A 17944-nucleotide genomic window follows, 5' to 3' on the forward strand; every position below is an offset into this window, starting at 1 on the left:
TCTCAAAACGCCATCCAACGTTTCTCCGAAGAAATCAGCTCCTAGTCTTCTATATGACCTTGTATAAAAGCAATCCTTGGATCTAGTCTTCTATAGGACCTTGTATAAAAGCAATCCTTGGATCTTTGATCAACTAATTGCATTTTAATCCTGAAAACTATTGAAATCCATAGATGATCGATAGAGGACTGCAGGAGTGAGAATTGCTAAAAAGTCACCCTCACTATCTATTTAACAGTTGGATAGAAATCTCAGAAGGTCTAAATGGATTTTACCTAATTTAGATTAAGGCAATACACATTTGATAGGATAAAACCTCAATCACTTTGTAACTCATTAAATATGTAGGCTTTCTGATTTGACAATCATCTAGCAGGAACCCATAAGCAGATTGGAGATTTCAAATAACTGAAAAGCTGCTAGATACCCTATTACAATCTACCTGTACAATTTTTTTTTCTTCGAAATAGTATTAATAATTTCCACTTAAAATGAAAGGCTAAATTTATTCTTGCAGAGTATGAGGATTCCTTGCTTGTGAGTGGAATCGATAACCCTCACATTAAATTATAAAACTTTTATGAAGAAACAAACCCCTTGCTTGTAATTGCACGTGTAAGGCTTATTGACTGAGAGTGTTGATGTTGATTTTTTTCACTCTTATTAGATCCAATCTATGTTTCCTTTCCTTTTCCTAATCTTTGTAATGTCCCATTCTATAATTTCCTTATTTTTTGCTTTAAATAAATATCCCACTCTCACAACAGGGCTTGTATAATTGATTAATGATTACAAATATTATTTTATAATTTTGATATATATTTCAGATTTAAAATCTATAATATTATTTTGAAAAGTATAAAATTTAGTTTTGAATTTCTGCTGTAATGCTTCTTATAGCTTGCAGCTATTTTCTTTGTGCATATGTCTTGAAATATTTTTGCTAAAGTTAGAGGTTTCCATCCACTAACTTGATGAAGAAATTGAGGGTTTTTGTCCTTGAATTTCTTATTTATGAGGGGTTTCTTCCTCAATATTGCTGAATCATTAATTCATACTCCTTTTAGGAATCATAAAATATTATATCTGCTGAATTGCTCTTCCTTTGCTAAGTTAGGGGTTTCCATCCACTAACTAGATGAAGAAATTAAGGGTTTTTGTCCTTGAATTTCTGATTTATGAGGGGTTTCTTCCTCAATATTGCTGAATCATTAATTCATACTCTTTTTAGGAAACATAAAATATTATATCTGCTGAATTGGTCTTCCTTCCCCTTGATTTATCTTCTTATATACCCCTTTTCTTCAATGGTCACAACCCTTTGGATGCCTTTTGACTTTTTAGTTAATTATTATTTATTCTTTGTTTGAAGGAAATTGCAGGTGTTAAGAATGAATGTGCCACTTTATTAGAGGATCAGTTTCTTTGGTGGGTCGGTTGTCCTATTAAGATGGTCTGCCTGCTGCCACCTAGCATATTATATGATCACCAGTGGACAATTTTTCCAAGCCAGCAGAAATTTATGGGTACAATTTTTAAGTTTGAAATGCCTTAGGTTGGGGCATTATGGTCTGCCCTCCCCAAGATTTCTTGTCCTCAAGCAATTTTAAATTGGGATGATCAAAGATGTCTATTTTTTCCCACATGGCATCCTCAATAGGTAGATTTTTTTACTTAACCAAATAGGAATAACTTTATTTCTTAATCCCTTTTCTCTCGTGTCAAGGATTGCTTTTGGTTCCAAAATCAATTTACCCTCATTATCAAGTGGGGGTAATTTAGGATGGGGTGTGATATGTTGTCCCTGTCCTAGTACCTTCTTGAGGCGGTATACATGAAAGACATTATGATTTTTATTGTTTGCTTGTAGCTCCATCTCATAAGCTATCATTCCTATTCTTCGTATAATCTTATAGGGTCCATAGAATTGTTTATTGAGTTTCTTCACAACACTTTTTTTGAGAGAAGATTTGCTTATAAAGCTGTAACCTTAGGAAAGCCAAGTCTCCAACTTCAAATCTCTCTCTAATATATGGTGATTAGCATACATCTTTTGTTGATTTTGGGTTTGTTGTAAGTTTTCTTTGAGAGTTTAAATTTGAAATATCTATATTTTGTTACACCAAGTCTCTAGCTCTAGGAGCTCTGCTATTTAGGACAATCGAATTCACAAATAATAATGCCTTGTAACCATATAGCGCTTTGAAGGGATTCATTCGAATTGACATATGGTAAGTGGAATTTTAACAATGTTCTCCAACATGAGGCCATTTGATCCATGCTGTTTGTTGTCCTGTAACATAATTCCTTAAATGCCCTTCAAGCCATTTGTTCACAATTTTTGTTTACCCATTTGTGGGTGGTGGCTAGTGCTTGGAGTTAGTTTTGTTCCAGTCAACCAAAAGAATTCTTGCCAGAATAAACTAATAAATTTAGTGTCTGTCACTAACAATATTTTTAGGTAGTCCATGACTCCATGTAGTTAAAATACTTAAACACTTGTAGAGCTCTTTATTTAGAAGATATGACTTTGAAATGGGCATACTTTGTGAGTCGGCCTATGACCAGAAAGATTCAATCTTTCCCTTGTACTTTCGACAACCCTATGATGAAATCCATTGAAATACTTTCACGTTTTTGTTTTGGAATCAGCAGGGGTCGTAATAGGCCAGTTGAAAATGTTTGTTCTACCTTGTTTTGTTGACAAACCATACATTCTTGGACATGCTTTAAGACATCTCCCTTGAGACGCTTCCAAGAAAATTGTTCACTCGTTTATATGTTTTATAGTATCCTTGATGTCTATCTAGAGGGGAATCATGATATGCACTTAGAATTTCTTCTTTTATCCTTGAACCTAGGATTAGATATATTCAATCTTTATAAATAATGAGCTCCTCAACTACCTTGTACCTATCATCATGCAACTTGCCTTCCAATATGTCATTAGCCAAAGTATCTTTGACATATTTTGCTAATATAGAAGTTTTTCAATCAGCAGAAATATTTGTAAAAGAGCATAAATGAGGCCTTGAGACAAGGCATCATCCACAATATTATTCTTTCCCTTAATATATTCGATATCAAAATCATAAGCTTGTGATTTTCTTACCCATTTTTGCTGCCCATCATTCAAATTTTTTTGATTTAGGAAATAATTTAGATTGTTATGGAATATCTTTACGACAAATTTCCCACAAACCAAGTACTGCTTGAACTTTGCTAATGCATGCATGATGGAAAGCATTTTTGTCATAAATAGAGTAATTCTTCTAGGATTGTTTAAGCTTACGACTCTTAAATGCTATTGGGTGTTTATTTTGTATTAATACTGCTCCAATGTCTTCTCCTGAAGAATAACATTCTTATTTGAATGGGAGTGAAATCTTGGATGGCTAAAATACTAGACAGGTACTCATTACCTCTTTGAGTTTTTGAAAAGCTCTTTGTGCTTCCTCATTCCATGAAAATGCTCCTTTCTTAGTCAAGTCCATTAGTGAGACAGCCAATCATGAGAATGCTTTGACAAGTCTCCTCTAACAGCTATGAAATCCCACAAATTAACAACAAATCTTTATTTGATTGGTAAATTGCCCCAGTGGATTGTTGTTTGGCTTAGATGCCATGACATAGGGCTTTCTTTTCTGTCAAATCCAACCAGCACTTGCACCTGGCCTCATCCATTGGGGTCTGCATACCCAGAATTGAGCGTGGAAGTTTACCTGTTCAACATTCAACATTTAATATATTGAAGCTTTTTTACATTTAAATGTGTAACATGTCTCTTGTGGATTTGAACAAAGGTCTCCACTATGAAGCGGCAATAATATACCACTTGAGCTCATCCCACTTGACTGAATTAACTGTATGCTAATGTGGAGTACAATTTTAAAATGATTGGTCAAAAAAAACAGCTTTTGATCATTATAAGAGTTAATGTGAACATAATATGAAGACAACATTGACTATTGGGTCAGTTTGCATGATGGAGGCCTTCGGCTACTCCTCGAGAAGGGGTGCTTAAAGGGCATACTACAGATTCTGTGATTTCAGGACACTGAAACAAGTAATAATACATGAAATGTTCTTTTTTATAGATGATGTTAGAATTTATTCTTTGTGTTGACACTCTTTACTAGCCTGCAATCTTATGAGGTTTGTTTTATTCATGTCATATGTATGGGCACTTCTATTCATTTGACAGTTACTTCTTGTTGAAGTTATTTTCCTTTTTGATCAGGATCCTTTTCACTCCTTGCATTATCTACTTACAGAAAATGGTATGGTGTACTTGATTGTGCAGGGGAGGTATGACATAATGCGGAACTACATGCCTAAAGTAGGAACTCTAGGACTTGACATGATGTTCCGAACATGCACAGTGCAGGTGCAGTTGCTTCCTCACATAAGATTATTGTGATACCATTCTTGCATTTCTTTTGTAGTTGCTGCAATTTTGCTTCTTTGATGCTCAAGCTATTGATTGTACTCTGTTACAGAATAACTATTTCCAAAATATAGCTTTCACAATTATTTTTCAAAGACCTATTGCTAAATATATTTTCAGACAAAGCTGCAAAGAGGCAGTCGTTTACTCATATTTGTAGTTAGCATGCCCTTTTACGGTGCTTTTAGGCCAACAAATATATTGGAGACATTTCTCAATACTTCATAGAAAATTAGGACAGCCTCTCAATTGTGGTAAGCCAAGATTGCCTTTCAAGGTATCATCAAACTTCATCTTCAAGGTGCTAATAAATTGAGCTGCCCTCCTCAAATTTCTGTCTTTTGTTTAAACTTTTCATATCCTTTTACAAGAGACATTCTCCAAATTCTTTCTAGTATTGGAACACTCTGACAGCATTATCTCTGGTTTTATCAGTCCCAGGAGACCAGGTGAGAATTAGTTCTTTAATGCTCCTTGAAATATTTTTGTAAACCTTCATGACTAACTATATCATGTCTGACTTTTTTCCTTTTTCTCTCAAGCAAATACTCGAGCAGACTATGATAGGAAGTGAGACCTAAATCTGTTTAAAGCAGTGGACCAGAGCATAGTTGGCCTCTTCCTGATAACTTTTGTAGAAAGACAGTGTAAGTGGCCCTGAAACACTTCTTTAATAATGTTAGTTTGATATTTTAGGTGGCTAACCATAAAATGGCATTTACTTCTGTCTGATCATGCTTATGCTATATATCAGATTGGCTGGGATATCGTTCAGCTGAATGTCTTCCAAGGTGATGGCAACCGTATAGGCGTCTTGTTGACATGCGTTTTGCGACCACACCAACATAGAATAAAATTTCCCAATGGTCACCTTATCCTCTCTCGATCAAAATCAAATGTATGCTAAGATTGCAGTAACTCCAAGGTTCCAACTGTGTACTAGCGACTTAATGTGGATATAGGCTCGTGTGGTAGATGTTTGCTGGTAGTCCAAGGGGACTTACGTTTGATTATTCTTTCACTTCTTTGCTGTGGCTGAAACTTCATCATCGGATATAGCCTATGTCACCGCATTCGAATTCGAGTTCGGCAACTATAAAATTCGGATAAAATTCAGCAAGGGCAAAAAATTCGATATTAATTTGCCTTATATAAATTATTATTATTTTTAAATATATGCAATATTTTTGTTTAATATAAATACAAATAAATTATATATTTTTATTTAATATAAATAACAATGATAGATAGTAAATAAATCTAAATCTATTTAATATTAATAAGTAAATTAAAATAACATAAATTCAATATGAAATCTTTAATCTATATTTAATATCGATAAATAAATTAAAATAACATACATCTAAAATGAAATCTTACCATCAGGACAAAACAAAAAACGTAAAATACAAACCTGAATTTAAGTTGAAATCTTATGTTGATGGATATAGAGCTTTAGCGGCGCACTGCGGGGCAAACAACAACACGCCGATGGCAGGCTGTGGCACGAACATGCGATAGACAAAATGAACAAAAACCCTCCAAACAGAGAGACATTGTGCGTGGAGTAATTGACAGAGGTTGAGACCGTCAAATCTACGCGAAATACGTCTAAACGTCAGTGAATATGCTCTAAAAAATGCTAACCCTTCCGTCCTATGAATTTCTAGACGAACTTCTACGAATTTTTTCGATATTTTTAGGCTTGCCGAATTTCGAACCTGGAGCCGAAAATTCGGTGAATGCGGTGACTTAGGATATAGCAATCCTATGATGCTTTTGCTTCAAATGAATTGAATTGGAATGAACTGAAATTAAAGGGGAAAGGGTTTAGGGTTTAGGAGGCCTAAGCTAAATCTAAGAACTCAATAGATAGCAATGCTTTAGATGAGATCAACCACACTTCACTTTGCCACTAGAAGACAACTACATGAAGCGGGCGCAATCTTCAAAGGTCGTGCTCGATGGATATTAAACCATTGATGAAAACATTAGAGAACAATGTTCATCCCACGATTCAGATTAAGCGCACACATAAAATAGCTCAGTCCAACCTTGCACTATTGATAAAAATCATTTATCAACAAAAGGTATGAGCAAGCAATCTTCACCTCAAAACACTGCAATCAATCTTGTTCATCTAAATGCTTGAAAATAAATTTCTACTCTAAGGGAGGAAGGTGAAACCATGTAAGTTTTGAAAAATAACTGTTATTATCTCAATAACTTATCTCAGCAATTTCATACAAATCTCCCTCCTTTACAAATGAAGGGGTGATCCCCTTATATAGGCTTTCAGGAGGATGGCCTTGATTACATTTAAACCCTAATTAGGGTTTGACCCAAGAGATTCCACACACATGATGCAACAAGGTGGGAATAAACATTAATGACCCATTATGCCCATTATCAATTAATTACATTCCTGCCAAAAATGGCATCTATTGTGTGCATTAAATGCACCACTTCTTTCAAATTTGCTCAATGTGTAATAAATGCCCATCAAGCCAAAAATCGCCCATTATGCTTTGAATGCTCCACCATCTCCAAAATCAGCTACATGCAATAAATGCTCCATTATGCAAAGTTCGCCCAACATGCAAAAGATGCTTCATTATTTCATTAAGTATGATGGCTACCGTGCATTGAATCAGTCGCCACTTGGTCAAACCCCTGCTAGTAGTAAATGTGCCATCATGCTTCCATGCATTCAATAGATTCTTGACACGCAAGTTGATCCTGCTGTCATAGGAACTTCTATAATTTTTCGTGTTGTGCTTCATTAATATGGAATACTCTCTCTGCATGTCGCCAACTCATCTTTTGCAAGAATCTTTCTATTCGGGGCTCACAAAAGATATTTTTGAAAATTTTCTTGACTTGGAAGAATTTAAACAATCTTTTCCACTTCTAAAGGATTCTTGTAAGTCTAGAATTCGAGGAGAGAGAACATCTTTGTGGAGAGATTTTTTGTCTTGAAGGAATTTTCTCGACCACTGACCATTTTCCATGCTCAAGGAATTTTGTCAACCTGAGTCCTGGAGAGAGAAAATCTTCTTAGCCAGTTTTCCTTGTACCTCAAAATTCTGTCAATCTGGGCGCATTTCTTCCCTAAGGAAGGAATTTTTGTTTGAGGACAATATCTTCCTTGTTATGGAATTTCATATCCTGTTTCCAACCTTAAGGCACATTTTGAATTGGAGAAGAAATTTCTTGAAATTTGAGATTTTCCCTATGAGACAAATTTTACGTTTTTCATGAAGGGATGGAAATTGTCTTGCTTGGAAATTCCTCCTTGCTTTGAATTTTTTTCTCAATTCTGTCCTTGGGGTTCGTTTCTACCTTGTGGAGGAATTCATGTCATGGAGGAAAATTCTTTTGCAACCCTTGTCTAGCACTCCACCTTCAACTTGGGCGCCATCTTCACATAGCACAAGAATTTCATCTTGGAAGGGAAAATCCTTCACTACCCCATACTGGCGCCCATCCTCATGTTTGGGCGGTTTTTTCATGCTATGGATGATTTGTTGGCTTGAGGAAATTTTCCTACTCTCCCTCAGTTTGGCGCCCCATTCCTAGCTTGGGCGCTATTTGGACCTTGTGCAGGAATTTGACTTGGAAGAAGAAAATCCTCCTACACCTCATTTGGCACCCATACTTGGGCACCGTTTTGCCTTGATGGAGAAATTTTGGAATTTATTAACTTTTCCTCCTTGCCTCGGTTTTGGTGCCCATTCCTCTCCAAGGGTGCTATTTTGATATGATGAAGGAATTTTCACCTTGGAGGAAAATTCCTCCACAAACCTTGTTTGGCACCGTCTACCTCTGCCTGGGTGCTACAAACTACCTCACATAGGAATTTCAACCTTGAAGAAATTTTCTTCCACAACCTCAATCTGGTGCCCTCTACCTCTGCCTGGGTGCTAAAGGCATGATGTGAAGGATTCCCTCATCAAGCGCCCTTCCTCTTTTGGAACCTATTTTAGCCATGGAGAAGGAATTCATTTTTAGTCTTGAAGTAGATTTCTCTGCCTTAGAATGATTTTCAATGCTTTTTCCACTTCAGGAAAGAACTTTAAGCCGTTTCTTTGATCAACTGCTTGCTTTTCCAACTTTACGGATTTAGACTTGGATTTGCAGGAATGCTCTGCCTTTAGTGTCGTGACCACTGCTTGAGATGGACCTGCCAAAAATAGACTTACTAAAAATAGTAAGTACTTCAAAACATCAAATTAGGGCAAATCGGGCAAGGGTGACACTAAAAATAGACTTACTAAAAATAGAAATTGCTAAAAATAGTAAGTTTGATTTTTGGCAAAATTAGGCCACTTTGGGATGCAATGAAACTTACTAAAAATAGCAAGTGCTCAAAATTCGCTTAAATTTCACTGGTAGCTTCCTTGAAGGCTTTGACTCCATTGCAACATTCAATTTCCCAAAACCCTAAGGAAAGGACCTCAAACCTAAGTTTGAAGGGCAAAACCCTAAAATAGGCAAAAAAGGTTCGAAACTTTTAGCCAGATTCGCTCAAACGACTTGTAGACCCGATCAAATTTCACCAAAACACTTGCAAACCGGGGAGATCAAAGGGATTGCTGCGAAAATACCTGTGTTGCATGAAGACGCGTCTCCACCCCCCTAGGACGCGTCTCCCGTGTCCAAAACGTCTCTAGAGACGTTTTACTTTGTAGGAGATGCCAGTCAAACGAATCCCACCGAATTCCGTCGAAAGCAAAAAAAAACCCTAAAAAGCGTGTTCTTTCACGAAAACAGAAACGAAAAAAACCAAAAAAATTGTGATCAACGGAAAATAGATGACGCGAGTCATAGGCAAACACAAAAAATCCCGCAAGGCAAGCGACGGAAAAACACGTAAAAATCGCGCGACCTAGGGAAGAAATTTGCAACGCAAGCATGCAGGCGAGGGCAGGGAAATCACGACGCTGAGGGCATCTAGTCCACGGGAAAGGTATGTTCGATTTTTATTTTTTGTCAAACGAAAAGATTAATGAAAAACAACCTCCGATAGTTAATATAAAATATGTAATAATAATATTTGATAGAAGTTTAGAACAGGTTAATAATAAATATTTAATCCTATGTTAATGTTTTTTGTTTTTCATTTTTGGCTAATAAACTGGATATTTTAATTTTTTATCAGTATGAACTTCATACTGTTAATAAATTAAAATATCCAGTTTATGTTAATTTAGTAAATTAAATTTATTGTTGTTAAATTAAAATTTTAACAACAGTAAATTAACAGTAAATCAACAACAACAGTAATTTTAAATTTAACAACAAATTTAATTTACTAAATTAAGTTAATTAACATAAACTGGATATTTTAATTTATTAACAGTATGAAGTTCATACTATTAATAAACTAGCCTCGATATCTTAATACATCTATCTAAAATACGCCGAGAGATATCAGTCTTGAGGCGCCTATTTTAAATTGTTGTTGAAAATATTTAGGCGACTCGAGACTGATATCTCTCGGCGTATTTTAGATAGATGTATTAAGATATCTAGGCTAGTAGCATCCGCAATGCAACATGTAAAGTATTAATTTATCACCTTTTGTTTTAAATAAAGCATATTTATCCTTTACAAATCATGATGCCTATCCTATTCAATGGAGTGTACAATAGGAATTCATATTAAATGCAACATTTCATCTTTAAAAACACAAATTTAATCCCAATTTTAATAGAAGAGTTCAATTCAACAATGTATACATTACATAAAAATATTATGTTTCCAAAGATTTTAGTCTTTCTTCCTCTGCTTTCCTTTTGGTGAGTTGCTTTCCTGTCTTCATTTTTTCATAACGATCATATGAAAATGGTGGTGAGATTCTAATTCCATCCAAGGCCTTAACACGTGATATAGCAACAAATGTTAATCCTGACCTTTCTCTTGGTCCTATGTCAATTGTTGCCTTTGAAAGAGTCAATCCTTGTGATTTATGGATTGTTAGTGCCCAAGCCAATCGTAGTGGCAATTGATGTGTACGGCCCCTTTGTATTGGTGAAATAGGAATCAAATTAGGAGATGCATCTTCAAAAGGAAGTCCAGAATAATTGTCAAATTCAACCATAACATATGTTGGTGGATCTGGTGGGGCACATCCAGGTTTGTATATGATATTTCGGATGTATCCTAAAGCTCCATTCACAAGACCCGCTTCTATCCATAAATTAGATGTTAACATGACCCTTGCATCCTTAGAAATTAATAATTCAACATCTAACTCATCATTTTGACCTCCTGCTGGATTAGTACTACCTTCTTTACTTGCAATGCTTCGGGCTATTGGTCTTCTTAATGCATATAACTTTTTTCTATTATGGTTATGCACATTGTCATTTGTTGCAAATAGATGAATATTATTATCAAACTCCTCCTTAATTGTTGGATGTAATGAAGCATCTGTTCTTGTCATCAATAATTTCCAATCATCTATAGTTGGATGTGCATCTCTAATATTTGTGAGTAATTGGTGAAACCTTTGTTGGTCTTCAGTTTCTCCATCTTGTCTAAACACCTTATCCAAAGTAACAACTGTCTTAAACTCTTGCCATAATAATTTTGCACGCACATTGCTATCATAAGGTGGTTTGTCACTAACAGGAGGTAGTTGTCCCAAATCTCCTACCAAAATGATTGATCTTCCACCAAAACTCATGTTTGATTTTTTAGGAAAAGCTTGACGTAGTCTTGAATCAATATTTTGTAACAAATTTTGTCCAATAAAACTCATTTCGTCAATCAATATATATTTAATATTTTGAATTTCTTCTTGGAGACTTGTGAGTCTTGTGCCTTCTAATTCAGCAAAATCTGCAATAGGTATTCGTAGAGTTGAATGAATTGTTGATGCACCAATGTTAAATGCTGCAACTCCAGTTGGTGCTAGTAATAATAAGGGAGAACATTGTGATCCTGATGCATCATTAAGAGTTTGGCGAATTGCATGAATCAGATATGATTTACCTGTTCTAGCTGTTCCTTGAATTATCATGTATAGTGGCATGGCATTGTCAACTTGATTATAATGTGACATAATAATATCAAGTGCTTTTTTTTGTTTAGCACCTAAAGTTCCATATGATATACTTGACATCATATCATCAGGTATTAATAAGCCATTCTCTTTCATAGTGTTGATAAAATTTATTGCTATATTTGTGTAATCATCTCCTTGATATTCTGCACTCCATGGATTTTGTTTATCAATATCTCTTCTTCCCAACATATCTATTTCTGTTACATCCATAATTTGTCCACGATGTAGTCTTGATATGATCTCCCACTCATGTTCGATTGTATTTTGATTATTTGGTAAATCATCATCATCTTCAAAATCATTATGATCTTCAGTTTCATTTGTTATAATCCTTCATTTCAAATGCCATGGATTATAGTTGAGTGACTCCCAATTTGATATAACTATGTTATCATCAAGTCCAATATCTCTTTGGATATTACGAAATGGCTTGTACAACAATAACTCTGACCAACAAAAATCAACCCATTTTTCTGATTGACGTGTAGGTACGGTGGTAAATCTTGGAAACAGCCTCACAATAGCTGCTATAGTCCTTGCTTCCCATTTGTTATCTCTTTTTCTCTTGGAATTATAAGTCCATGATCTAGCTGCATCTATAAGTGTGACACTTTCCATTGCATATGGTCTATCCATGTATCCTTCAATGAAATGTTTTAGGTGACGTTCATCATCATTTTCTTCATTTGTTATTACTGGCTTGAACACCTCTCTTGAAACATTTAAAGTAACAAAAACTCTACTACTTTCTACTAATGGTAACTCTAGTAACATATGACATGTTTCTTGTGCTCCAATGTCCCTCTCAATGAGTGTTTCTGTTAGAAGTCTCCTATATGCCCTTGATGCTGCTTCATCAGGATTTTCTATATTTGCAAGTCGCATTAACATTTGATGATAACTTTCTAAACTCTTTTCTGCTTTTGCCGCATACTTTGCAATATAATTCATTACAGCATGTCTTGAAAGAACTGGTTGCCAATCTACATTTGCTCTCCATAACTGAAGTATGTTACGATTATGCGTGTTTACTCTATCATCATTTCTTGCAGGTTCATACACTTTATCTCTTGTGGTTGGGTCTTCAAATAATTTTGATCCATCTAGGTGTAATGGCCATGGTGCATTGTACCTACAAACAAAGAGTGAATTGTTAGTTTACATAAATATTTTAATTATTTATTAGTACTAATTTTTTGAATATATAAATATCTTACCTACAAACCATTCTTCCTCGTTTTTTACGAAGGCAAGCACCCTCTTTACACATTGTATGGCGTTCAACACAATTGAGCAACTCTTCATAGTCACGTGCTAAGTCAATCTGGTTTAGTTGTTGTGTATTTCAAAGGCATGGATGTTGTGTAAAATTTTGTAAGACCTATCATTAATGATATAACATATTTTATTAAAGAAAATATAAATCTTTAAGTATAATATATTTCAAAATGAATATATACAATTGAGAATTAACATTATACCTGTATGTTTCGTTGATGTGGATCCCCTCGTGGATTCCATGCGTGGATAATAGAATCAAAGTATTTTTTAGATGTTTTACTTCATCATGATTTTTCCAATCAAGATTGTCTATGTTAGTTGCTCCCTCTAACCATATGAATCCATGCACATGTGGTGATCCTCTATGTTGCCATTCATATCTTGACCAATAATCTTTTGCCTTCATTCCCTTTTGCAGTATTTCCTTTCTAAACATTGTATAGCGTAGGTGCATGTAATATGCCACAATATGTGGGTAGTCAATAATATTTTGACGCCTCCATTTTTGTGCTTCTTGTGGATTAGTTGGTTGTGTCCCTGGCATTAATGCATGCAAATCTGGCCAGTACATATCTGCTGCACTCAAAGTAAAGAAAATTGTTGGTGTACCAATTTGATGCAAGAGGTCAAATAATTCAGCTCGACATTTTGCCCAATAAGACCTTGTACCCCTTAGTGTTGTGCCAAAACGCATCAAACGATCAGCTAGATGTGAGTGTGGTATATTTTCCATATGTTCTCGTAACTCATTGATTGTGATTGGCATCTCTTGCAAGCTCTTTTTGACAAACACTGCAGATGAGTTTTGTGCACGATGTCGCATAATCATATTCATCATATAATATCTAAATCTTGGGTGTCGGCCAAAACGATGATCTCTATATCGAAGTAAATGCTTAACAAACTCATGTAGATGGACTCTCCTTATTCGTGGTTCTATCCAATCACACTGTCCATTTGGGAATAGTGTTGGAAAAGCCATATCAAGTAATCCTTCAGTGACATACTCATTTATTGGAGATGCTCCAATTCCTGGCCAATCAATTAGTGATCTAGGATCCACATTAGGATTATTTACCCATGCATGAATTAGTTCCATTTCTCTTCGAGCATTTGGAGGTTTAGAGGCCATTGATGTAGTGTGATTAATAATGTTTTCTTCATCCATCTCCAATATTGGACCCGCAAATACATATTCATTTGTGTCTGAATCAAACTCCATATGAACAGAATTCAATTGATCAAAAATGTTCTCATCTGAATTACATGTAAGGTCATTAAGTGCATTTTCATCAATTTGAACATCTCTATAGAACTTATCATGTTTTATTTTATATTTAGGTGCTCTATATACCCTCTCTTTATTAACTGTAAAATTATAATTTGTTCCACGTTGATCTTTTTTTCGAACAATGATGATTGGCAAATCTTTTATCTGATGTGGTAAAATTTTAGCTATTTCTCTCACTTCTTGTGGAAAACTTATGGTATGTCCTTTATATTTGTATTGACCCCCAGTTGCATGTGTTACTTGAAGAACTGGGTTGACACATGCTATCAACATTTCTTCTATTTGTGTTAAATTTGCAAGTTCTAATGGTTGTGGACCAGGATCCATATTGTTTGATGCTGAAAATCGATGTTCATTCTTCTCTTGACGACATCGATTGCAAATAGGGCCCTCAAGTACCCGCACAACCTTCATTGCAGGATAACTCTCTTGACAAATGTAGCACATACTTGGTGAAGAAAGTTGATCGAGTCCATGTCGAAATATCATTTGTAAAGTCTTCAAATCAATCTCAATATTTCCATCATTATTAACTACTCCTTGATCTCTTCTATTTTGTGTTCTTTGCAATTGTCTTTGTCTTCTTAGAGGAGTTGTTAATTCTTGTTGTGAACTATTGTTTTCCATATGATTTTGAAAATCAATATTCATTACATTTTGAACTCTATCATTTGGTGTTTGTAGCACACGATCAATTGTCAAAGAATTCATCCCTTCAGAACTAACCTCAATTGCTTCACGATTACGCACTTGTATTTGTTGTCTTTCCATCTCATTCAATTGATCAGAATGCATAGCTCTTTGTATTCTTCTTCTTAATATATATCCATCATCCTGAGATGTTTGTGCACGATGTTTCATCATTTTATCTGCATGTTGTCTCATTTCCTCTTCAATCTCTGTCATTGTCATTTCTGCCCTATGTTTAGCACTTCTTTGTCTATCATTTTGGTTTCGATGGTTCCTTTCTTCTTGTCTTTGTAGATCAGTCATTTGTTCACGTCGTTGACTCATATAATTTCGAGCATATTCTCTCTTTTTTTCTCTTTGTTGCTCTTCAGTTGAATGAATTCTTACTTCCTCTCTTTCTGCATTAGCCATTTGTTCACGTCGTTGTCTCATATAATTTCGAGCATATTCTCTTCGATGCTCTTTTCTTTGCTCTTCATTTTCAAAACTTGTCCTTGGACGACGAGGCATCCTACAAATTTAATTATAAATTTTTACATATTTAAAAATATCCTTATTAATAATTTATACTACCTATTTTAAATATGTAAATATCAAGTTAATATCAATTTAATTAAAATAAAAAAAAATAAAAAAATATATAATTAAATATAAAACTAAAAAAGAATATAATATAAATAAAATTTATTTAAAAACTAAAAAAAATATTAACTTAATTATACAACTTAGGTTCATATCAACTTAATTATATACAAAATATATGAGAAATATTAACTTAATCATATTATTTAATTATATAAATTAATTTAATATCAACTAATATATAAACTACTATAAATAATATAGAATTAAAAAATATTTACTTTTACTAAAAAGATAATAAAAAATATCATTATCCATTATATATATAATACCCATTTTACATTACAGGTAAAATAAAGTAAAAATGACTTACTTTTTTTAGAGTATTTATTTGCACCACCTTGCACTGTATTCTGGGTAAATTTATTCCCACTATTTGCACTATTCACAGTTGCTGGTAAATTTATTTGAAGTATTCGCACTATTTGCACTTGCTGGTGATAATTTTTTTTGTATTTATTCACAGTAATATGTTTTTAATTCTACAATTCATCGGTATTTATATTAGTTTGAAACGTTATGACTATTTAGTTGTCGGTTCAAAAAATATAATATTTATTAATTATTAAATAATACTTGTCGGCTTTCAATTTATTAAAGTTAACATTTTTTTTTAAACACGGTCACGCCATCTCACTCCACCCCGTGCTGCCACTGTAGGTTACGCCTCTCGGCGTAATTAAAATGTTTAGTTTATTAAAATTTTTAATTTAACAATAGTAAACTAACAGTTAATAATTTAATAAAATAACAGTTACTATCGTGATGTTCTAGTTTATTAACAGTATGAGTATCACTGTATCTTAAATTTATTAGCTGTATTTTAAATTTAAGATACTGTTAAATTGTTAATAAATCTAACAAATGTCAAAATTTAAAATTGACTCAAATCTCTGATATTTTTTATCTTATTCAGTGATTAAATTTTCTGTCAATTCTGATTTATTTTATTTTATTTTCCATGTAGAATTTCGGGTGGAGGAAGGCATGGCTTGTACCCACTATGGAAGTATGTTGACCGAGTTCCGGGGCCAAAAGGAATAGGTGGAACACCCACTATCTATTGTAAACTTTGTCCACTGCATTGGAAAGGTACCTACACTAGGGTGAGAGCTCATTTCCTTCACCAACTAGGAAATGGTGTTGAAGGTTGTCAAAATGAGTCGGAACGATATGATGCTGTGAGGGAATAAGAAAGGGCTGATAGTAAAGTTTCTATGCGAAGCTCTCATGCTTCAACAACAGGGGCAACTACTGCAGCTGAAAGTTTTAATAGAGACTCGGAGGTGGATATATCTTCTAGAGATGAAACAAGTGAACATGCTTGCAAAAGATCACACATTGGCAGCTCAAACCCCATTGGAAGATTGTTTGATGTGCAAGGTCGAGAAGCAGTTGATGCAGCGATTGCACGATTTTTTCTCTGCAAATGGAATACCATTTAATGTTGCTCGCTCACCTTTCTATGGAGAGATGGTCCAAGCGATCAACAATGCACCAACAGGCTATAAACCACTTGGATATACAAAGCTTTGCACTACTCTAGTTGATAAAGAAAAAAATCGATTAGAGGAACAAACTACACCATTGAAAAGAGTGTGGGCTACAGAAGGATGTAGTAATGTGATGAATGGGTGGACGGATGCTAGGAATCGTCCACTACTTAATATCATGGCAACATGTAGCAAAGGGCCTTATTTTTGGAAGGCAATAGATTGTTCAAGGGAAGAAAAAAATGCAGAATTTCTTCATAACCAGTTATGTGACAGTATTGAGGAGGTGGGGGCATCACATGTAGTCCAAGTTGTTACTGATGTTGCCCCTGTTTGTAAAGCAGCAGGCATTTTGGTGCAAAAAAAGTACAAGCAGATATTTTGGACACCATGTTGTGTGCATTCATTGAATAATGCACTCAAAGATATTGGCAAGTTCCAATGGATATAGATCTCATAGAGAAGGGCAGGAAAATACAAATGTTCATATGTAACCATCACCACACACGCCATTTATCGTAAATTTGCCAAGGTGGAACTTCTCAAACTTGTTGATACACGTTTTTCATCTTACTTCATTCTTCTTGACCGCCTTTGTGAAGTCAAAGGAGCTTTGTATTCCATAGTTGTTAGTGATGCATGGGCAACTTGGAAGCAATCTACATCAGATATTGCAGTTGAGGTGAGAGGTATGGTCCTTAATCAACATTTTTGGGCTGATATTAAGTTTGTTGTGGACTTAATTAAGCCCATATGTGAGGTGATCAGATTTGCAGATTCAGACATGGCATGTTTGGGAGAGGTTTATGAAGCAATAGATTCCATGTGTGAAAGAGTCAAGAAGATAGCAGATGCAAAAGATATTTCTCTGTATCCTTTTATAGAGGAAAAGTTACATGGAAGGTGGAACAAACTTAACACACCTCTTCATTGTGTTGCCTATGCCCTTAATCCTAAATGGTATGACATAGAAGTGACCAAAAAGAGGGCTCCAAATCAGGATAGAGAGGTAATGAAGGGATTTTGGG

General features: G+C 34.7%; 1 protein-coding gene across 5 annotated transcripts in view; it reads left to right on the plus strand.

The window, feature by feature from the left end:
- The window catches only part of LOC131034270 (glutamate--cysteine ligase, chloroplastic), a 229499-nt gene that overhangs the window by 47262 nt on the left and 164293 nt on the right, over positions 1 to 17944 (plus strand). For all 5 annotated transcript variants that reach the window (XM_057965714.2, XM_057965713.2, XM_057965712.2 and 2 more), the window contains exon 6: positions 4304 to 4387. In XM_057965714.2, coding sequence (XP_057821697.1) covers positions 4304 to 4387 — 84 coding nt within the window. The remainder of the gene's footprint in view (positions 1 to 4303; positions 4388 to 17944) is intronic.

The sequence above is a fragment of the Cryptomeria japonica genome, chromosome 11 (assembly GCF_030272615.1).
Source record: "Cryptomeria japonica chromosome 11, Sugi_1.0, whole genome shotgun sequence".
Classification (NCBI taxonomy): Eukaryota; Viridiplantae; Streptophyta; class Pinopsida; order Cupressales; family Cupressaceae; genus Cryptomeria; species Cryptomeria japonica.